Genomic DNA, 23,268 nt, shown 5'->3' on the forward strand with positions numbered 1-23,268 from the left:
ATTTTGGCCGGGTAGCTGCAAAATAGTTCCTCTTCCAGGTGTGTTCCAGGTGTGTCTCTGAGCTCAGCGTGGACATTTATGGGAAGAGCTACATGGGATCCACCTGAACCCTTATCTCCCAACACACAATGGGGGTTTTTGTCTTACTGGGCCTGTTTTGGATATTGCACGGAAGAGCAGGACCAGCCTGGTTTTTCTTGAGGCCAGCTGTGTTGTTCTGATGGATTTCCAGGTCTAGATGGATGGATGGACCTTGCACAAACCCAAAATAAAGATAATAGGGTCTCTTAAAGCCAGTATTAACCATATTTCCCCTGCCTGTCCTGCTGAGCACAGTGAGCCCTCGGGGGAGCCCCGCTGCAGAACGCTTCATTCTGGGCGTTCGTTTTAATTACAGCCCTAATTATTTTTGGTGCATGTGGATGACCCAGTTAACAAACCCATCCTGGGCATCTCGTGGGGCTCTCCACCCCTGCCCCTCTCTGCAAGGAGGGAACCTCAGCTCCTGGCAACAGGGAGCAGGATTATTTTTGAAACAAGCGGTCGGACTGGTTGCCACATCTTAATGAAAATGATTTCTTCTTCTTCTTTTTTTTTTTTTCAAAAGGCATTTTCTATGTATATAAACAGCCCTTCCTCCCAAACCTGGTTAGACAAGAATGTTCCTGGGTGTGGACTGCCTTGTATAATTAACTGCACAGCTGTAGCTTCTGATCCCTCAACGTCTGCTCCTTTCTTCCCCCCTCTTGCATCTCCCCAGCACAACCCAGGCTCTCTCCTCCTCCTCCTCCTCCTCCCCGCGGGAGCTCCAGGTGCGTCACTTTGGGCAGAAGGTTTCCCGCATTCCACAGCCATTCCCTGCTGAGACAACGACCGGGCAGGAGGAACCCGCTTTGGAGGGGGCTGAGAGGCAGGAGCTTGGGGGGAACCAGTGAGCACAGAGGCCACCTTGCCCTGCTTAGACCATGGAGACGGGGAGCGCAGCGAGGACAAACGGGACCGCCGGGAAGGCCGAGGATGTGAAGAGCCCAACCACGCCGAAGAAAGAAGAGGAGGCGAAGAAGGCGACGAGCCCTGGCGGGGGTGAGAAAGAAGCTATAAAAGGCACGGGCGGCGCTGCGCTGGAGACGGGGCAAATCAAGAGCTCCCTCTTCTCTGGGAGTGACTGGAAGAGGCCCATCATTCAGTTTGTGGAGTCATCCGACGAGAAGAGGTCAACCTACTTCAGCATGGACTCGGCTGACTCCAAGAAGATGCAGTATGCCAGCGGACAGATAGGAGACATGAGGAGGCCAGCCCTCTCCTTCCCAGAGAAAGGCGACCTCAGGAAGTCCCTCTTCTCCTTGGATTCCAAAAAGAGCTTCCTGCCCAGCGACGGGGAGGGGAGGAAGTCCCTGTTCTCTGCGGGGCAGATGGGGGACCTGAAGAAATCTTCTCTGCCTCTGGTGGAGACGGGGGACCTGAGAAGACCCTTCAACAAGCCGGACAGAGCAGCTGGCTCACGGCCCAGGGTGAAGCTCGAGGATGTTCTGTGTGACTCCTGCATCGACAACAAGCAAAAGGCTGTGAAGTCCTGCCTGGTGTGCCAGGCTTCCTTCTGTGAGCTGCACCTCAAGCCCCACCTGGAGGGAGCAGCTTTCCGGGACCACCAGCTCCTGGACCCCATCAGGGACTTCGAAGCAAGAAAATGCCCTGTGCATGGGAAGACCATGGAGCTGTTCTGTCAGACAGACCAGATGTGCATCTGCTACCTCTGCATGTTCCAAGAGCACAAGAACCACAGCACAGTGACGGTGGAGATCGAGAAAGCGGGGAAAGAGGTAATTCTCTCTTTGTTTCGTGCTCCCAGCAGTCTGTAGATGTTGATGTGACACCCCAGCCTTTTCTCCAGCCTGCAGTCTCTGCTCAGGCCATGCCTGTGTGCAGTCCTGGGGTGCAGGGGTGGTGGATGGGAAGTGTTTAGCAGAGGACTGGTATTACCTGGGTGCTGCTGTGATGGGGCTGTTGTTCTCCTGAGGGCTGGTTGCAGCAGCACAACGCTGGTGGTGTGTTGCAGACTGGATTGGGGGATGGAGAGTGTGGTTTCCACCCCTGGTTGCACACCTGACTTTAAGCAGAAGCTGAATCAAAGCCCTAGAAAAACCCAGTCTGGAGTTTTGATGGTGTTTGTGTAGTGCTACCCACAGTCAGAAGGGTGGGCATCAGGTTCCTCCAGGTGGTCAGATCAGAGGCTGCTAAAGTTACTGGTGGGTACTGGGTGACTGTTGAAAATTGCCATCTCAGCTCCTTAGAGTGAGATTATGGGTGTTTTACTTATCTGTTATGGATATAATAATGAACAGTGTCAAGCCACACCTATGGGAAGAGGCTTTTGAAGCTTAGATGAAGAAAGAACCCTGGTGCAAGCACAAAACATGATCATTTCCCCTGGAGTGCTGCTACAATGGGTTTAGAGGATGGACATCTAAGGAGATGCAGACAGGGCTCTCTAATGAAATGCCTTTCACCTTTGTTTGCTCAAAGCCTCATGCTGTTTGCTTTCTGGGTGGGTGGATGATTATTCCACAAGATCAGGGTCTCACCAGGTTCACTGCTCGCACATCCCCGTGGTAAAAGCATGTCCTGGCCTAGAAACCCTCCAAGCAGACAGGGCAGGAGAGGTGGCAGAAAGGAGACCCATGAAATGATAATGGCAAACAGTGTGCCTGGAGTCCCACAGCCGGTCCGTGGCAGACACTGGAAGGGCACCCAGACCTGCTAAATCCTATTCTCAGGCACAGCCCCAGCCAGTGCTCTGATGTGGTGAGCAGGCAAATACAGGTACCTGCTCTTAGAAATTCTGGAGTTACCCTCAACTGGAAGAGCAGTTTCTAAGGAGCTGGCAAGATTTATCTCCCAAGGCTGAAAGAGCATCTTATGCTGAGCTTATCTCTGTCTCCCTGTTTGGTCTTTCTTGCCATGTCATCTCCAACTTGCAGCTTTGCCGAAACCAGACAAAGCTTTTTCCATGCCCCAGCCTTTCTTCAATTCCTGCAGGGCTTGCCAGCCTGCTGTTTGTTCCATAATTGCTTCTCCTTGTGGTTTTGATGTCAGCTCTGAACATCTCCCAGTCCTGACACGAAGCTGTGTCTGGTGTCTGCCAGGGTGTCCGATCCCTCTGAGCTGTTTCTGCTGGAATGAGCTTAACAGTTGCTTCCTGAGGAAGCAAAGCCAGCCAGATCTTCTTCCTGTGGCTGGATGGATCTGCAACACTTTGCTTTTAAAGATTGAGCAGATTTACCTATGATTTAAGTGATCTTTGATTTCTCCCTCCAAGTTCTTGGAGTCCTTGTGCCGCTCATTAGCTCCACTCTTTAGTTCCTGCACTGTCCCTGTGCTGATCCTGCTGCTGCTGAGCCTGAAGGATTTAGGGCTTTATCAATCTGAATCACACACATGTGCAAGTTTCTCCTGAGGACGAGTTCTGTCCTGTTGTAACTTGAGCGAGTGTTCACTCAGACAAAAACAATTAACAGAAGAGCTGTTGCTTACAAATGTTTATTCCTAGCCCTGGTTTATTCACCCTAGGTGGAGCCTTAGCAAGAACCACAAAGAGGAATGAGCATTTCCAACCCTTTGTGTGTACCACCTCCCCTTATCAAGCCTTGCAAATTAGAGCTGGAATGTGACCACAAATTGGAAAAGTGGCCACTTTGAGGGCCTTTGTGGAAGGGAGAAGCAAAAGACCCACAGCAGGTCATCCCTATCCCTGCCCCGTTTTCACGGCTTGGAATCCAAGCAGCTCCAGGGTAGCTTTGCTACCTCCAAATTTGCTGACTGTGCCACTGGACTGGTGACCAGAATATAAAGAGAGCATTTCACACAGTGGTGATGCCAAGGATTAACTGGTTCACCTGCAAGGATTCCCCAGTCCCTGGCTGTTCTGTGACTCCAAAACTGGAGGGGATTCCAGGAGAACTGGTGTTTTTATGTGGTGCTTGCACTTAAGCCTGACTGTCACTCTGGGTGCTCAGTAATTTGGTGGCACAAAACTGTCACATCATCAGGTGGTTTAGGTGCATCTGTCCTTTTGCACCAGTGGAAGGCACAGGGACTCAGACAGAGCCATTTGTTCTGAGTTTCCACCCAGTGCTATTTGCATATTTTACCCAGCAAACCTTTAATGCCTTCCCCAAATCCACTTGGCATTAGTTTCCTGCTGCAGATTTAAAGGAAAAGTAAGCCCTGCACCAGAATCAGTGCAAGAAACAGCCAAGGAAAAATCTGTGAGGCTGGGGAATAACCACTCACGCCTGAGAAGTGAGAATTGTCTACAGCAGCTTGTACACTCCAATAAAACCCCTTGGCCAGCTTGATTCATCAGCAGAACCAGAGCCCCCCTTGCAGACAGCATCCTTCATTCTGAAAGGGGATCCTTCACTCCAAACCTGTTTTACAGGCCTGTTCTCAAAAACGAGACAACTTCACCTCTGCCTGCCGGTCCCAGAGCCGTAAATAACCTGCCATCACCTCCCCCAGCACCAGCCTCGGTGCCCAGTGTGGCAGGCCAGCTCTGCCAAGAGGCACTTTGGTTTTAGTTTGCTTTATTTCTCTAAGCCTTCACCTTTAAAGAAAGGTTCATGTTGTAGCTCAGGTACAGGGGGCTGCTGTGCAGGGAGGGGAGCTGGGCGTTCCTGGGCTCCAGACTTCGCAGAGGCAGAACCAGGGATGGATCCGGGGGGATTTCCATCCCCTCTGCCTTGCTTTCACTGACCAGGGAGCAAACAGGGGTGTCTCATATGGCAGCGTTCATGGAATGTCACGGGATCAGCATGGAATGCCAACATTCCACTGATGCAGTGTGGCTGTGAGACCTCATCTACAGCAGTTGTGGGTCACCTGTGGACATGGATGCTCCTTCCCCAGAGGTGGTGCAGTCACTGCAGGATGCTCTTCCTAGCTGGAAAGCTGGAAAAGTGACCTGCTGCGAGCTGGGATTGGAGTAGATTTGCCTGTTTGCCAGCTTTCTGCATTAATGCCTCTCCAGTGAGGGCAGAATCCAGGGAAAAATCCATCAGTTTGCAACTCTCCAATCCACCAATCTGGAATTCTCTTCCAACTGTGCAGAGAGCCTTTTCTGGCCTCTGCTCCCACAGAGGCATTTTTGCAGGATGCTGGCAGAGATTTTAGCCCACTCAGGGGAAAATGCAGTTGTAAAACCAGCAGAACTGATACCTCCAACAAATTCCTGACTTCTCAGCCGTGTCCCTTCCAACACTGGCCCTGCACTGGGACAACTCGTTTGAACAGCACTTCTCCAGCTTCATTACTGGGTTGGGATGTTGCTGCCAGTAATTAGCACAGCTCTCCCAGGCTGGTGACACAGGGGTGTTCCCTGATTCAGCCACTGGGTTCCCAGAGCATTAAGGGCATGATGATGCTTGCACTGCTGCCTTGCAGAAACGAGTCGCATCATGATGCAAGATTCATAATCTCAGGTCCTCTCCACAGCCCAAGGGCTGGGTACAGTTGTGGATGTTTAGTTGGACACTCTGAACTTTCACTTAGGCCTCTTGGCTGGCCTAATTAACTCAGGCTCTAGCAGGGGATCCAATCTAAGCTCAAAGACTCTCAGTGCTATCATTTCTCAACTTGCTCTGCTCAGACTGAATGGTCCAAACTTGTATTTCCTAGATCTTCTTCACTGTTACTGTTATTTCTGCACTGTAGGGACTCCCCCTGCCATGGGTGGTGTTTCTGTGTTATCTGTCACTGGCATCTTCTGAGCCCCAATGGATTTGTTCTGGAGAGAGAATTGGGGTTTGTAGCCCCTGGAATATCTGAGAAATACAAAGAAAGCTGGGAGAGAAGTTTCCAGCTGGGATGAAGTTGAGGTGACTGTGCCCAGTACCTGTAATTATACATGTATGTGATATACTGGACAGCTGGACCAGCCTTTCAACCAGTCCCAGGCTGAACAGGGTCCTAAAACCATCATGAAATCATGATGTGGTCCCTCTCCAGAGCACCCTTACGAATCCTTATGCCCATGTCACCAGTTCTTGCACTATTCCAGAGTCTCCCTGGACCTCCTCTGAACACCTCTTTCTATGATTTTTTTTTTTTGGTTGTATTTTTTAATGTTTGTAGTATCACACAACCACACCTCCCTTCACCTCCCCTGCCCTTGCTGGTGTCTGTGCTGGTGTTTCCTTTTGCCATCAGAAGGGGTGTTTTAACCCCTGCCAAACCTGGATGAGTGTGGTATTTGCATTCTGGCGATTGGATCTATCTCTGTAATTTCCATTTGCAAGTCATAAATCTCTCACTCTAAATTGTTGTGTGGGTCTGCCCTTAAATAGTTGTTGCATCCCATCCCAGAGGCACCCAAACTATCTTTCTGGGCCAAGGGATGTTACAACTGCAACAAGCTTAGTAGCACTTTTGAGCAAGTAATAGTTTCCAAAACTCCTTGGAGATCCATCTTAATTAAAAAGGACTATAAAAGTATCATGTTGTTATCACCACCTTCCAGCCATCACCTGACTTTTTTGGTTTTCCCTGATATCTTTCTCTTCAAATCCCCTGTGTTTGGGAGTGTCTGTGTGGCTGTGAAAGGTCTGCTCTCCTCCAAAAAAATCCCTCACATTCTTGCCACAAGAATATCCTGATATTTAGGGATGAGGAGGGAAATGATTGCTCAGGAGATGTGCTTTTTGAACTGCTTTGCTAACAGTGGATACCATCTGCATGTAGCTCTGTGGCTCAGGAAAGCAACTTGCATTTTAGTGTGATTTCTCACATTGGTTAATGCAGTGCAATGGGGAAAAAATGATCTAAGAATGTTTTTATCTTGTTGTGTTTTCCTGCTGTGCAAAGAGTGTTGATCCAGAGGACATTCTCACATGGATTCCTCCAAGTCAGTCTCTCGAAAATGTGGAAACTATTGGATCAAACTCATGTCTTTGCTCTTTTGATCAGTAACAGAGAAAATTTTCTCATCTTGAAACGTGTGTGGTTGCCTGATGAACCTGTACCACAAAACCCTTTCATATGTACCCTGAAAAAGATGAGATTCAGCTCATGACCCCATTCCATTCACTCCTGAATGCTGTCAGGGTGTTTGGATCATATTTAAAGGGCCAACAACAAGGACAGTGACAGTGTGAGCATGCAGCTTCTCTGGCCCTGAGACACTTTTGAGTGCATTTCTCTTTTTGGTTCCCCTTTCTCATGTTTTACAAGGCAGCAAAGCAACTGTGGAATTGCTCTCCCTCTGTAAATGGCGAATGTCTAAACTGGAGCAGCAGGAGTCAGTGGCTGTGCCTGATTCCAGCTCAGGGGGATGCTCAGACTCTGCTGTGACCGGCACCAAGACAGGAGCCCTGATGGGCTGCTCTGATCTGGGCTGCTGGACACCTTGTTGCCTTCTCTCCATCCTGAGTGGAGAACTGGGAAGTTTTTAACTCCCACTCTGAGGGTGATCAATAAAGACCCAGATTTTCATGCTGTGTTACGTTCCTGGACAGACAGCTGGGCGAGGTGCGTGGGAGCGGATTAACCCATCCAGTATCTCCCCTGCCTCTAATTATTGCCCTCAATACGAGTGGGTTTGGGTCATGCAACCCTTTGCCAGCAGATCCCACAGGAGCAGCAGGTCTGCAGGACTTTTCTGGCACGACACAGCCCGGCTGTGAACACGGGTCATTTTCTGCCAGCTGTGTAGTTCCTCAAGAGCTCTGGGCTGAGTGTCCCACAGCCAGATTGCCTGTAGTCATAGCTGTGCACGCAGGAAACGCAGGAACACCTTGAAACGCGTCAACAAAGGCTTTGTCATGATGTGCTGGGCAGGTTTGTGGTGAGTGTGAAGGGCCCAGGGAGGGGCTGCCCAGTTAACGGCACAGGGCAGTCCTGACAGCCCAGCCCTGGGCTCAGCCCTCAGCTCCAGTCCCATGGGCTGCCCTGCAAGTGTCTGCTCTCAGCTCCTCTGGGAAGCCAGTGCACAGCCAAATGCAAATGAACCCCAGTGAAGTTGCTGATCTAAGCCAAGCAAGTTGACTACACCTCATCCCTCCTCCTTTTGTGTGCCTTTTTTTTTTTTCTTCTTTTTTTATTTTATTTTTTTTTTTCCAAGCATTCCCCAGCTTCATCATAACATGAAAGCCTCTCAATTCAGAGCGAATTAATCCACAATCCTGTCCAAACAGAATTCCTGCCGGAGGCATCATCCTCTTGTTGCAACACTCGTCAAACGTCATTCCGTAATTAGATGAAAACTGTTATTGCTGCAGAAGGCACACCCTGGGACGGGCCCTGCCCTGCACACACAGCTGAATTTTGAAACAGGCCTCTTCCCCCTCCAGCTCATGACTCTCATGTGATTAAAGGAGGCAGGGTGGAAGGTGGGTGCTGGTGCTGAGGGAGCCGGCTCTCCTGACCCAGCCGGCGGCTCTGGGCTGCTGTCCAGTGGCAGCACATGATCTCCATCTCAAGCGGTGCCAGGAGCCCGTGCCTCGCAGCCACTCCTGCTCGGGGCCAGGCGCAGCAGAGGGAGCACAGGGCTGCTTTGAAGTGGGCCACCCTCAGCCCCAGCTCATGAGACTCCCTCCTTCCCTCCCCCTCTCTCCCAGGCCGAGCTCTCGCTGCAGAAGGAGCAGCTGCAGCTGAAGATCATCGAGGTGGAGGATGAAGTGGACAAGTGGCAGAAGGAGAGGGACCGTATCAAGGTGTGTGTGAGATGTTAAAGCCTCTTATTGCTTTCTCTTCCACTCTCCCACATCCTCCTTTCCTCAATTTCCCCGCCACCCCCAGCTCTGACTCACTCCATCCCTCTCCCAATCCTTGGCGACAGAGCTCCTACTGGAGCTGCCTTGCGACACATCCCGGGGGAGATCGAGGAGAGGCAGCGCAGCCTCGTTACAAAACCACCCCAGGCACCTCCCTGCTCTGGGTGCCTGGTGGTTCTTCAGTCCCCAGTAGCCAGGCAGAGTCAGAAACAAAGGTGTGCTGCTCCTCTTCCCGCCAGACCACACGCAGGGATAACCCGCAGGAGGGCTCTGGATAACCCAAACTGAGATAAGGCAGCACTTCCACCACCAAACACCTTATTTATAGTGGAACAGCTTATTTCCATACTGATATAAGGCTCCTTTATAATTCTTTCACCCTGGTAGGGGTTGGAATGTAGCAATGGTATTATGTTGGGTTTTTTTCATTTATGCCCTAACTGAATAGAGCAGTGAAAACACTATTTGGAGACGCCCCAGAAAATTTGCATAATATTAATAGACAAAGCCATTCTTCTCCCTTTCATGTGGTGCACACACAGTGGCTCACCAGTCCTGCTTTTCATCTGCTTTATTATTACTATTATTATTACTATTATTATTATTGGAAACCTGACCTAGAAATTTTAACTCTGAATATAGTTACATCCACAGTCTTTCTGAGGAATATTTCAGAGGGACCTCGAGGTCAGGTTTGTAAAAAGTGTTTCAGCACCTTTCATCCTTTGAAATGGGAGGAATTTGATGTTCAAATTGTTGAGGAGCCAGAAGCGTGATTTAGAAGGTTAAACAGTGTTTTTAAATATCACCTAAGAGTGCAGTTTATGAATTGGAATAAAAGATCTGCTCTTACAGTCGGGAAGACATCATGCCCTTTGGAGTGCATACACATAATCATTGCAGGAACAACTATTACTTCTCTTGGCACAACTTCTCTGGTGCTAAAACTTGCATACCTGGAGTCTCCATAGTCTTGGACATATCCCCCTCTGTGTCTCTCTGTTAGCAAAGTTGCTCCCTGAAAAGTTGAATATTTTCTTTCTCCCGTGTCTTTTCCTGCTCCTCCTCTCTCTGGACTGCCCCTCAGAATTACACCACCAACGAGAAAGCCACGGTGGACCAGCATTTCAAGGAGCTGATCCGTGACCTGGAGAGGCAGAGAGACGAGGTGAAGGCTGCCCTGGACCAGAGGGAAAAGATTGCATCGGAGAACGTGAAAGAAATCGTGGATGAGCTGGAGGAGAGGGCAAAGCTGCTGCGGGAGGACAAGGAGAACAGGGAGCAGATCCACCAGATCAGTGACTCCGTGCTCTTCCTGCAGGTAACTAAGACTCCATTGTGATTTTCTCTTTTCCCACTGAAGACAGGATTTGCCCTAAGGACAAGTCCCAAGTGAGTTTAACACGTGTTCACCTTCTCCAGTTCAATGCACACCCAAGTCAGGAGCTTGCCTTGACACTTGAAGCTGTTTCTGCTCTGGGAGGTGAAGAATGAACTTGGACATGCAGGTTGTTTTACAGGTGGCTACAGCTCATGGACAGAGCATTTGTCCTCCCCTCTTCAGCTCTCATACTTCTTGGAGCCTAAGATTAGCCAGTTCCCTGGGATCTGCCCTCCATCTCTCATGTTCCTCAGTAACCTCTGCTCCCTTCTTTTTATTTTGGCAGGAATTTGGGGCTCTGATGAGGAATTACGTGCCCCCTCCCTCTCTCCCAACCTACAGCGTGCTGCTGGAAGGGGAGAGCATGAGCCCATCCATGGGGCTCCTCAGGGATGACCTGCTCAACGTCTGCATGAGGCACGTGGAGAAGATCTGCAAGGCAGACCTGGGCCGCAACTTCATCGAGAGGAACCACATGGAGAACGGTAAAACAGCCCAGAAATCCTCCCCCCTCTTTCTCCTTCCCCCATCACTGAAAATCTGCTGTATGAAAAGTCTGGTTTTCCAAGTGGAGAGGTCTCCAGTTTGGGGTTCAGTTAAGCTACAGCTGGAACTGGGATAAAACTCCCTCTGTTCCTGCCTGTCCTGAGCCAGAGGGCTCAAGGGACACACAGGGTCCCCACACCTCAGTGCTTCTTAAGGACAGCTGATGTTTCTCAGGTGAATAAATGGTCATTATCACAGCAGGGCAACGAATCTTCCAAGGTTGTAACCCACTACCTTTCAGTGACTCCCAATTAGCTCTGAATAAAGGATTTATCTTGCATCAGGCTCACACCTAAGATTAGGAGGATGAAGAGCAACCAAGGTTCACTTCCCACAAGCAGCCTTTGTAACCTTGGGCATGTTGCTTAATCCCATGAAATGACCTCTTGCCCCAAGAATAACAGGGATGGGAGTTAACAGTTATCTCACCAGGCTGCTGGAGGATATAATCTATTAGTAATTGAGGAACCCCAGATACCAGAACAATAAAGGTCAAGAAGCTGGATGCGTAATGTGAGGATAAATGGCATCCTGCTCTTCAGGAGGGTGTGTGGCTCAAAAAGATGCAGGAATAACCTCAAGTCCAGTTCATCCGAATCTGCTGCAAATCTGCAAGATCCCTGTTAATTCACTCAAGCTCACAGCACTTAACATTCCTCCTGAGTTAATGCACTACACTGTCTGGTGCCCCCATCTTCCATGAGACATGACTTAGATGGACCAGATACTTCTGGACAAGAGAACCAACCCTGCAGAAAAGTACAGAGACCACACTCCAAGTGCTCCTGATGCACAGCTAGATTTTAAAACTCCCCCCTGCCCTTAAAGTAGTACCAGGAATTGAACATTATTTATCTTTCAACAGTTAACACTGCCTCAGTCCTGCTTATATTAATACTCCACATGCTGAGAAATTTGGCTATAACTTGGTACAAGTAGAGGACAAGCAGCTCAGACCCAAAAATCCCTTCTGCACGTTTTTCACCTGAAACATTTTGCAGAATTTCCATCTGCTGTGCTGGTTTTTGCCACTCCTGAGGCTAATAATACGATTTGGCTTGGCCACTTGTGCAACCCAACAGTTCTGGTAGCTCAGGATAAAGACTGACCACTCCTTGATACTTGATCACTTTTAGTTGGGGTCTCCTCCTTTTACTGGTGCCACTGGTACTTGAAATCCGTGGAATTCAAGTGGCAAAACATTTCTGAGCAGGGCAACTAAACCCTGCCAGAAACCTGGGTACTTCCAGAGGCTTTACCAGGGATTTAATGGACACAGCTTGGAGTCTGCCTAATGAAAAGAACAGTGGTATCCACTCAGTTGGGAAATGTTATTTAAGGTGAGTCTCAGGAACTTCAGAGCTCTCCCTTTTCCAAGCTACAGTTACACATGAAAGAGGGCAGCACTCTGCACCCAGTGACTGCAAGGAAATAGCTCCACAATTACTTAATGGATTTAATTAACTCGGACTCCCCCTGAGTCACTGCAACAAATTCATTTGCTACTGGCTTGATGTTCTGGTGTAAAAACCTTCCCAGGAAGAAATACTGTATTAATGGAATGAAACCTGCTTAATAGCAGACTCCAAAGGGAATCCACTTGCTTTTAGTTGTCATAACAGGTACCTACGTAGCAGAGTGGCAAGGAGACAAATAATCAGGAAGCATCCAGGGAGTTTAAATAACACAGAAATAAACTGGAGAAATAAAATAAAAGTTTGTTCAGTGACTTAAGAATCAAAGAATGGAACTATTTAAACACGGGAACCAAATCTGTCTTCCTTGCAGAGAACAATAGGTTTGTATAGGCCTTCAAAGAGAGTATTTTTGTGAGCAAGTGTACTGATAAAACATCATTTCCTGTGGATCAGTGTCAGAAAACCAAACCCAGGCTGTGAAAGAACTGTTAAAAGAGCAGATTTCATCCACTTTGCATGAGGCTTGAACCGACCAGCCTTGCCCAAGAGTCTAGAGCTGTTTGCTACTTTATTTTAGCATCTTCCTCTAAAAACTGGAGGAGCAACTGAGCCTTCCCAGTTATCCCCTTCCCCCTCCTGCCCTCCCTCTCAGGGCCACTCAACTTCCCCCTCCCTGCTCTGCTTCTCCAGGTGACCACCGGTTCATGATGAACAACTACGAGTGGAACCAGCCTGACAACCTGAAGAGGTTTTCCATGTTCCTGTCTCCCAAAGGTATGGCACCCTACATACAGGTGCTCAGGCTTCCTCCAAACACAGCTTAGGGAAGGATTCTCATTGATAACAAGTCCCAAAATTTGCTTTCCCTCCATCCCACTGCATGTTTATGCCGAGTCTTCCCTCCAGCTTACAGAGCTCTGGGAAGGTTTTGCCTTTTCATCTCAAACAGGGCAGAAAAAGAGAAGAGCTGGAGTGGCTGAACTCCTTCAAAGAGTGTAGTTTGTGAGTGTATGGTTTTAAGATGTCTCGCTGGGTTAAAGTCAGTGCTGTTCTCCACCCAAAGCTTATCTCACTGTGCCATCAAGTGTGAAAGCTGCTCTAGGCTTGCTCTGCATTAGGATTTTACTTTCACCAGCAAACATGCTTTCTCCTTGCAGGAAAAGGACAGAAGAAGTGAGAAATGTATCCTAAAAAAAACAACCAGGAGGCTGGAGTTCCTTTCTGAGCTCTGACAACAAGAGCCCTGGTGATTTGCTTATGTCCCAGTTGTTGCATGACCACGACAGGATGAGCCTTGGGAGGGGATGAGTGTTCTCAACACATTCACTTCCCAAATGACAATTGCCATTTCTAAATCAGCACCAGGGCCCTGCAGAGCGAGGAGCTGAGGGTGCTGAAAGCCCAGGCAAGGCAGTGCCTGGGGAAAACAAAAGGGCAGGAAGGGTAGCACAAAATAAGCCACCGAATTTCAGCCCTGCCAGCGTTTGCCAGAGGCTTCCAGCTGCAGAGCCAGCTGGTGGGCAGGGATGTGCCCCAGCAATTAGCAGTGGCACTGCCCTGAGGGTGTATTCCTGCTCTGTGCTGGGGTTTCCTGGGGACAGCCCAGCTCCCAACACTGAGCCCTTTGTCTGGAGCTCCCCTTTGCCCTTCTCCTCAGCTCCCTGCCCACGCCTGGCAGCTCTGGCAGCCCTGCCTGGCGCCCAGGGGGTGAGGGGGTTGTTTGGAGCAGATGCCAGGGGCAGGGCTGGCATTCCCAGGCTTCAGCAGGGCTGTTTCACACAGCCCCCACCCCCAAGATCAGGGGGCAGAGGGGCATTTTGCCAGAGGTTGGTTTTGCGTGGAGCCTGTCTCCAAACACCTCAGGGCTTTACAGACTTTTGCAAGACTTTTCAGCCTTGAGGGAAGTTTGAAAATTAATTCTAGAACTGCACAAGCTTAACCCAATCTCTACCCAAAAATGGGAGGCTTTGGGTTCAGGTGGGAACAGCCCCACGTGCATTTGAAGAGCGTGGATGGGAGGAACAATGCCATCCTGCTGTCACTGGGAAAAGCCATTTTTGGCAGTGCCACAGCACTGTAGTGCCTGAACTCCCCTCTGCTCCTCCCTGGGAGTAAAAGCTCCCTGGCTGCCTGCTGGGATCCAGCATCCCAACCTCCTGAAGAGCCAGGAGGGATCACCAGGGACTGCGAAATCCAGGGTTTCTCCTTTAGTGCTGTCTGCCCTGAGCACTGGGAGGTCTGGAAAACGTGCAGTTCAGTGGCCCCTCAAATACTGGGGGAGCATTTATTCCACCTACACATCCGAGAGCACAGCCTGTGCTGCCTCCCACATTCCTCATCCCGTGTTTTCTACCAACAAAGTCACTTTGTCCAGAACAACTAAAGCACGTGGTTGCACTCAGAGCCTCTGCTGAAATGGGGTTTCTCCAGCAGGGTCAGGGCTCCAGCATGACAGAAAGGATCCAGCTGCTGAAACCACACTGATGGGGAATTTGGGAGCAGAATGAATCAGTAGGCAAAGCAGGAGATGTGACCCACTTATCTGGCTGGCCTGATGAATAATGCAACATAGCCATCATCATTTCACTCTCTGGAGCTTTCTGTGCTCTCCCCACGTGTCATGTCCAAGTCCAGCACTACAGTTCATTGCATCTTTTCTGAGGAATTCTGTGAAATGGGAGGAGAAAAAGAGGACCACCCCTTTGCACTGTGTCATGTGCACAGAATCCTTGAGGATCTCATGAGAGTTTAGTTAACACACCCTTTTTTCTGGCTTGGTTTGGGTCACTGCAAACTCTGCCTGAGGCCACAGTGGAAAATTTTCTGGATTGAGGAATGCTGCCCAAGTAGTGCTCTGTGCTAATTGCAGTGACCTAAACTAAGAAACTGCTTGGATTTGAGCTGAGCCCATAAGGTTTTAAGCCCTGCTTAAATTCAAGGAGACTTCCACTGCTCTTGTCATTAAAGAGAGTATCATAAATAATGGTTTCACACTGAGAGGAGGTGTAGGTTAGATATTAGGAAGAAATTCTTTATTCAGAGGCTGGTGAGGCCCTGGAACATGTTGCCCATCCCTGGAAGTGTCCAAGGCCAGGTTGGACAGGGCTTGGAGACACCTGGTCTGGTGGAAGGTGTCCCTGCCCGTGGGACATCATCACCACTGGATGATCTTTAAAATCCCTTCCAACCCAAACCATTCTATAATTCTAGCATAAAACATTTACCTGCAGGGATGGCATAATGAGGCAGAGGGGAGACATAAAATGTTTCAAAAGATAGAGGGACAATTTTTTTTTCAACTGCTCGATGCTCCTTTCTGTCCTCTCCCACTAAGCTTTCTTCTCCTGATGCTGCAAACAGTTTGGCCAAAGCCAGGAGGAGGTTGGAAAGACCATCTCGTGCCTTTGGAAGTCTTTGGGTGAAGAGCAGGAGGGACTCAGGCACCCAAGAGAGGGAGAGAGAACTGTGTAAACAGAAACAGGGCTCCTCCAGAGCAGCAGCCCACAGGATGGCAGCATAGCAGCTCCAAGTGTTCATCTTGGCTTTGCTTTACTGGGAGCCCAGTGCCTCACAAAAGGGCTACAACAGCACCAGGGTGAAGCCCTGGAGGACATTGCCTGTCCCAGTGAGACAGCCCGTGCTCCTGAGGGAAATGTTCCTCCCTTTGCATCTCCCGAGCTCTAAATCCAAGCTCTGCATGCAGATCCCTCTGCAGAATAGTCCTGTTGAGTGGACAGACCTGAGTTGGCAATTTTCTGCAGCTCAAGGCAGCTCTGAGGCAGGGAGAGCTTTGTTCTCTACATGAGAAGTCTGTTCACCATTCCCTAGAACTCAGGGAAAAAAAGACCAGGCTTTCCTGTGCTCCCTGCACCCAGATTTCTGCTCTGGGGTTGCTCCCAAATCGGTGGGGACCTGTTTCCTAGAGCAATGCCAGGCCCAAGCCTTGGAGCCAGCTCACCAGGAGCCGACTGCTGAACTGGATGCTCTTGTTTTACAGCCAATTTCAACCCACGATCATGGGAATTTTCCTCCTTCCAAGCGACCGAGGAAACACTTGGTACGGGTAATTCCCACTTCACTTTGAGAGGATCTAACCCCCCGTGCCACAGCTTTCTGGCTGCCTAACCAACCTCTCCTGCTTCCCCTCTCAGCTGTCCTGTCACCTGTCAGTCACTGTCTCCCAGAGCTGGCTGATCAGCACTGTCTGCACACACCAAACCCAGGGAGAGGCATCCCTGGTTCTCCTTGTTCAGACAGTGAAAGGAGGTGGAAAACACAGGAGCCACCAAACCCCCACCCACAACACTCCGTGTGGAGGCTGTGGCAGAACCAGGGGAGGACTCCAAATACTCCCAGCCAGTCTCAGAAGCACGAGGCTGCTCCTCTCCATCCCACAAACAAACACCTTTTGCTTAGTTCCTAAGTTCTCAGGGACTGAGAGGTCGCTCCCTGCCTGCACAGCATCCAGCAGGGTTGGGGAATGGGGTGCTTTGAGCACCGAGAACCAGCAGCAGGGAGCCTTTTCTTCCCAGATCCCCATCTTCCCTTTCCTCACCTGTATTTTCTTTCTTTGCTTCATTCATGCTCAGAGGGTCCAGCCTTTCCCTTCACTCAAGAGGCAGCCACGGCCACCCTACCTGGGGTTGCTCTGGTGACTCACAGGCACACCCAAGTCATTCCTGCTTGCCATGCCACAGGCAGGGCTGTCTCCCTCTCATCTCTCTGCTCTCAGATTCATTCTGGCAGCCAGGGCCTGACCCCGAGGAGGCCAGGAGGGGAAGCCTTGCTTTAATTTCCATGGGCTTTGAATAAAGCCTCAAACTGCTCGGAGGCAAGGGAGCCTTGGGCAGCCGTGGAGTCATTACTCCTGTCTCTGGAGATGCCCTTTACCTGCGAGGAAGCTGCTGCTCTTCAGTCACACCTGCACTCTGGGTCTCTCCAGAGAAAGGCTCTTCCCTGCCTGGAGCACTGGGATCACTCCACACTCACACACTGTGCACACCAGGCTGACTGCTCTCAGCTGCCCTTTCTCGCCCAGAGAAGAGGGACAAAGCCTCTCGTTCCCACCCACCCCCAAGCCGGTCGGAGGCAGCTTTACAGGGGGTGTGTGTTGAAAATGCTCGGGCTGCTCCACTGCAGCCTGTGGGACACCGTGGAATAACACAACCTCTTCTATCTTCCAGTAGGCAATGGTACTAAGCTGCCTTTTCAGTTCTCCTCGGTGGGACAGAATCCGCCCGGTGACTTCAGCAAACAGTCTGACGGGAGCCTCTTCACTAAGACCGGTACTAGGAATTGAGTATTCCCCCTTCCTCCTGCCCCTTTTTGAGCTGGTAACACACTTCATCCTGTTCTTGCTCCCCCAGAGAAGGCCTGGAGCAATGCTGACTGCCAGTCTCTTAGATACCCGCACATGCTTTCACGAGCAACTCTGCTGAACCAGGGCAACAGGAGTTTATTAAGCAGTGTTAGCAACTGTTATGAAGTTTTATCTAGTGAAGAGGTGAAGGGGTCTAAAATTTCGTTTGTAATGGGTAGAGACAAGTTTTAGATGATTTTAGAGGCGAGGAAGATACCAGGGAATGATGTCCATGGCCATTTGCCCCTCCAGCCTCACCAGTGTCCTCCTGAAAGATTTAAGAGACACTGAGTACAACCTTAAAAAAAAAAAATAAATACACAGTAGCTGCCTGTCCTCTTTCACCTGAACCAGAATCCCACATTCACCATCTCATCCTCCTCTTTTCACGAGTTCAAGGGCACCAGAGGTGGAATCCAAGAGCACCAGCACCTGCCAAGGAGAGTCACAAGGAGAGTTAGTAATTTGCAGATGGAGATGGTGGGGAAAGGCCATTGTCTGATACCCTGAAACAGGCTGTGACACAGCAGGGCTGGTGTTATTTTTGAGTCAGAACAGAGCTGGTGTGGTAGAAGGGGGTTAGGGCTTATCACACCGCCAGAGGTGCTGTCATGAACCCCAGGCCTCAGCTCTTTGCACTAATTAAACAGCCCAGGGTGCTCTTTGCAAGAGTCAGAATGCTGAGTTTGGGATTTGGCCTGAACTTAATTGGTCTGATTGCATTCCACCTCCCTGCATTCCTCAGACGTTTTAATTAGCCAGACCTTCTTTACTCCCTTCTCCCTAACTGGCTGGGTGGTGGAGTTGGACTCTGTCTGATGGCTGTTGTGTCCCACCCCAGCAATGGCTGTGTTTCCATGTTTAAGCAATGCAATACTAATGATGTGGCACTTCCAGTCCTGCTGCTCGTCCTGACGCTGGCCAGGGGACACGGGGGTGGTGGCAGGGACTGATCTATAACAGGCTGTTTTATGTTGTCACAGCTTACCCTTCCATAGTGAGACATCAGTCTGCAAAGGTGACGCCACAGACATGGAAATCCACTAAACAGTCTGTATTGGTAAGAAACATCTCCTTGGTGTGAAAGCTTGTGCACATCTCCAGCAGGAGAGCTGCCTCTTGCAGGGACAGCTGAGAATAGGGATGGGCCCTTTGGAAATGGGAGAGGAAAAGCTCCAAGCCAGCAGTTCCTGTTAGGGGTGCAGAATAACCCCCCACCTCCACAGCTCTGGGCTGTGGGGATAATCAATACTGCAAAAATGACATTTTGGAAAGATTTTGCCCTGCACAAATACTGTAAACACACATATGCTTATCCCACACACTCACCAGTTTTTTCTGTCTCCCTTCCTTGCTGATGCTCACATTCGTAGTGACTATTTTATTTTTATAACCTCCATTCACCAGGTAGCTCTGAACCCAACAATTGAGCTGATAAATATAAGCATTTAAAAGTACCAAAATAGAAATGCATGCTCTGGACTGCAGTGTCTCTGCAGGAGCTTTCATGGTCTATTGGTCCAATAATCTAGCTTTTAAAATAGCCTTAAATGTGTATTTAAGTAATATACATTCTAAAAGGTCTGTAAATATGAATTTTCACAAAGGAGCATTCAGTTTAAGGAGGAATGTCTTTTTAACCCCCAGGAAGTTCTTTTAAACGAAGCCCCCCCTCTTCCATATCTTAATTATATTGGAAATTAAAGCCATAAAATGAAAAGAATTTCAACAAAAGGGAACACTGAGCAGGAGGTGTGGGGCACTGAGCAGCAAGATGGGCTGGGTTTGCTCTGCCCATCCTTCCTGCTGTTCCTAATATTAAACTGGTGCTGCACAAGAAAGGGCCAGTGTGTTTCTGTGAGGTGTCTCCCACACTCTGCACGTGAGATCTGGGCAGTGGATCAAACCTAAGCCAGGCTGGGCATTGCAAAACCCAACTGTTCCTGATTTCCACGCTCCCTGCTTCAGTGGTGTGAGCATTTTCTCACCCAGGCTGCAGGTTCTGCCTTGGCCAGTGCAGCCAGTGACCACTATAAATAAACAAATGAATTGGCTGTTGTGTTTGCAGCCCTCCAGAGGCTGCACAACACACCTTTGCCACGAGTTGCTTGTTGTGATGGTGCAGATAGGAGTGAAGAGCCAGGGTGAGAGGTGTAGGTGGCCAGAAAGAGGAGGTGGGTCAAACTCACGTGCCCCAAATTCTCCATTGCAGTCACATTACCGCCCCTTTTACGTCAACAAAGGCAATGGAGCCACTTCCAACGAGGCACCTTGATCCCTGAAGATTTAGGGAAGAGCTGGCAGCACTTGGAGTGAAGACTCAGCTGCGGATTTTCATGGATGTACCTGCTACTATATTAACCTTACTGCTCTAATCTCTGCCAGGGAGAGGGAAGGTGCAGCAGGGAATAACCTTTGCTAGAGGAAACAAGGACTTTTTTGTTTTGTTTGTTTTTTCCCAAATCACCCAATTGCCTTGAAAGCTCCGCAGGCCTTAACAACGTAACCCCCTCCTCTGCTGTCCCCTCCTCGTCCCCTGCCTGTTCCCCTCGCTGCTCTGCCTCTCCTGGGAAGCATGCATGCTTGGGTAGCACCCCCTGTGTCCCCCCTGTGTCCTGAGTGGGTTTTTAGGAGCTGTTCCAATCCTGGTGAAGGTCCCAAGCTTGGGGAGCCCAAAGCTCTGCCCAGAACGGAGAGGTCCCAGCCAGCCACTGGGAGCAGTGACAGGCTAAAAGCTCTTCCCATGCCTCTTCTATACCCTGTCACCCACCCTCTTTTGGGGACACCCAGCCGGGGGCAGGTCCAGCACTGCCACCTCCCTGCATCCCTGCAGGTCCCACCACGCTTCCCCAGGGTCCTCCACCAGCTCAGCTCTGCTCCTTGCCTGCCAAAGAGCCACGACAGGATCTCTGCAGAGCTGCTGCAGCCCAAGGCCTGCTGCTGGTGGAGGGCAGAGAGGCTTTCCATCCCATTAAAGTGCCCCTCCAGCCACCTTTTCAAATTAAGAAATAAAAAAGAAAATCCATCCTGCTAATACAAGATTGATTAGATGCCATAGGTGTTGGGTGCTTTTCTGTTTTCTAGTGGTTTTTCTTAATTCCCCTAAACCAAAATTGATTTATATACTGTAGTTCAGGTATTTTATTTTTTTTTTCCCCTGCAGTGGGCAATGAGAATTAGTCCAAAGTAGCTCTTTGCTCAGGATAATATTTTTTATTTGTCCCCTGGACAGATGAGTCGCATCAGCACCCAGCCTGCAAAGCAGCCAGGGCTGGTTAAGCGTTCCATCATCTCCCTGAGATGATTTTTCCCTCTCCATGGACAAGCTGAGGGGTTGTGTCCATGCTGTGCAGAAGCCTCCCCGGGTCAGTCAGTGGGAGCAGGTGGCCCATGGCAGGGTCAGGGCCCTCCAACCTTGAGAACCGAGACCTAACAGCTACTTTTCATGGCTTGCTCTGCCCCTTTCCTGCCCCCAAATGCCTCCAGCACCTTGCTGAGAGAGGTCCCACCTGTCATTCCCTGAAGATTGTTTTCTGGCTAATCCCTGGGCAAAGATCCTGCTTTTCAATGCAGCACGTACAGAACTGAGGCTGAACGTTGGTCGCTCCAGAGTACTTGAAATGTCACTTTATTTTTTTTTTTTTTTTTTTGCCTTAATGACCAGAGGGGGAAGGGGCTGGTGTGGTAGGGCAGGATGTGAAGAAAGGGAAACTATGGGATAGAGTTGCTTGGGAAAGCCCTGAAGGGTTTGAGTATGTGTGTGAAAGGAGAAAACGAGTCCCCTCCAGGTCTCGCTGGTTTGCCCTCTGAGCAGGTTCCAGTAATCACTTGGGTTCCAGTAAAAGCTTCCACCACCTCCTCTTCATGTTCCAAAATGTGTCTGTGATCCCCCCTCCTCCTCCAAAACCGGGATGTTAAAATCCCCCCTTCCCCACTGCCCTAGGAAGGCTCTGTGGTGCCAGCTGGGCACTGCCCCTTGTGACCAGCCTGAGGACACAAACGTCCCTTTCCTGCTGCTGTCCCCTGCCCTGCCCCACCTCTGCAGCCCCCACAGCCTCTTTGCTCCCCGTCCCCTCCTCCAAATCCTCACAGACCTTGCACACACAGCTTTTCCCAGCCCGTGGAGCTGCTCCTGGGAGGTTGCCAAGCCCCCACCCCACCCCCTTCCAGCCCTGCTGGTGTCCCCCTTGCCCTGCCAGGGGAGCACAGTGGCACCTCTCAGTCCCGGGGATCTGTCAGAGAGGCTTCAGATGTGTTGTGCATGAACTGTTTTTATCATGTTTGTCTCGATCAGCAAAGCAAGAGGAATTCCAGCTCCTCAGACAGGACACGGCTGCGCTGATGTAAATGAGGCCCTTCCCGTGTGCAACACACGCACTGCAGAAATAAAGGAGAGAGCTCCATGTCCGACCAAAACCAACTGAGGTCTGGCTTTGGTGTCTGTGTGTTTTGTAAAAGGGTCTCAGTGAGGTTAAAGCCTCCGAAAAAATATTCTTTTTTTCCGGCTTTTTCGCTGCTTTATGGATGTTTTAAGTCAAGGTCAGTGAAAATTCCCACATCCACTCAAGTCCCTTCATGCAAAGGCATTTTGGGAAATCCCTCAGCCTGTGGCTCTTCCCTGCCAGAGTTACACCTCAGCGATTCCCACTGGAGAAAAACACTTGTTCACGTAGGCACAGGCCAAAATCAGACTGTGAGGGGACTGTTTTGCCCCACCATACACCCAGATCTCCCCATAAGGTTTGTTCTGGGCACCATTGGGACCCTACACCCACTTAAACCCCCTGGAGACCTCTGGTTCTGCACAGCCCAAACATCTTGCCCACATTGTGTCTTCTCCTGCCCCACAGGGAGAGAGTAAAACCCTTTTGGGCTGCTAAAGATGCAGGTTCAAGGCCAGACACACCCTGACAGCTGCTTAAAAGAGCAGTTGTACGTATCAACCTGTGGGGACAAGAACAAAAGCAGGCAAGGATTACTCATTTACCCCAGACAGACCAAGGCAGGGAGCTTTCCAGAGGATGACTGGCATAATCTATCTCCCAGGTATTAGATACCAGCTGTTTTTCCCCAGACTCATTCCTGAAGAGCAAGGATGCCACCAATTCACTTGAGCAGCCAGTAAATCCTTCTTGTTTACCCCACATGGGAGTTGGCACAGAGGAGAGCTCAGCTCTTCCCCATCAATTCCACTCGCTGCCTCCATTACTGTTATTACTGTGATTAAAAAGCAATCAAAGGGAAATCTTCTTCCTGTCCTGAAACTGCTGCAAAACATCTCAGTTCCACCATTTAAGCATGAGAAGAGCAAGTTACAAGCACACCCCCTGCACTCCTGGACTGTGTGACACCAGAAAATAATATTGGAGCTCATGCCCTGAGCAGTCAGAGGCAGGGAGCAGTGTGGGGATGGAGTAATGAACCTCAGAGCTGCGGGGCTGCCTCGTGCCTGCTCGGGGGATCCAGGCAGAGCAGCTCCAGACACGCTGGAATGATCTTCACAGCCTGCTCTGAGCTCAGCACCGCCACCCCCAGCTCAGAGGATGGGATGGCTCCTCTCCCTCTGCTCAGGCAGAATGGGGAGGGGTTGGATCTCGCTCAGGCATCGGCTCTTCATCCCAGGAACATCCCTGAGAGAGGGGGGACAAACCCTGGCACAGGTTGCCCAGAGAAGCCGTGGATGCCCCATCCCTAAAAACATCCAAGGGCGGGTTGGTTTGGGCTCTGAGCAACCTGGTCTGGCTGTGGGGCTGCTCCCAGGGCAGGAGGAGGCTCTGGGGCTGCTCCCAGGGTCTATCC

The 23,268-nt window shown here is 50.1% G+C and overlaps 1 protein-coding gene across 1 annotated transcript; it reads left to right on the forward strand.

Moving 5' to 3' along the window:
* Window positions 1-927: 927 nt before the first annotated feature.
* Window positions 928-21,855, forward strand: TRIM29 (tripartite motif containing 29). Its single transcript, XM_050323234.1, has 9 exons — window positions 928-1,820; window positions 8,610-8,705; window positions 9,853-10,086; window positions 10,433-10,631; window positions 12,801-12,884; window positions 16,108-16,167; window positions 17,294-17,395; window positions 18,453-18,529; window positions 19,682-21,855. Exons 1-9 carry the CDS (start codon window positions 966-968, stop codon window positions 19,742-19,744), a joined length of 1,770 nt encoding a protein of 589 aa, XP_050179191.1. The 5' UTR covers window positions 928-965; the 3' UTR covers window positions 19,745-21,855.
* The last annotated feature ends 1,413 nt before the right edge of the window (window positions 21,856-23,268 follow it).

The sequence above is a fragment of the Myiozetetes cayanensis genome, unplaced genomic scaffold, assembly GCF_022539395.1.
Source record: "Myiozetetes cayanensis isolate MyiCay16 unplaced genomic scaffold, myiCay2020 scf29, whole genome shotgun sequence".
NCBI lineage: Eukaryota > Metazoa > Chordata > Aves > Passeriformes > Tyrannidae > Myiozetetes > Myiozetetes cayanensis.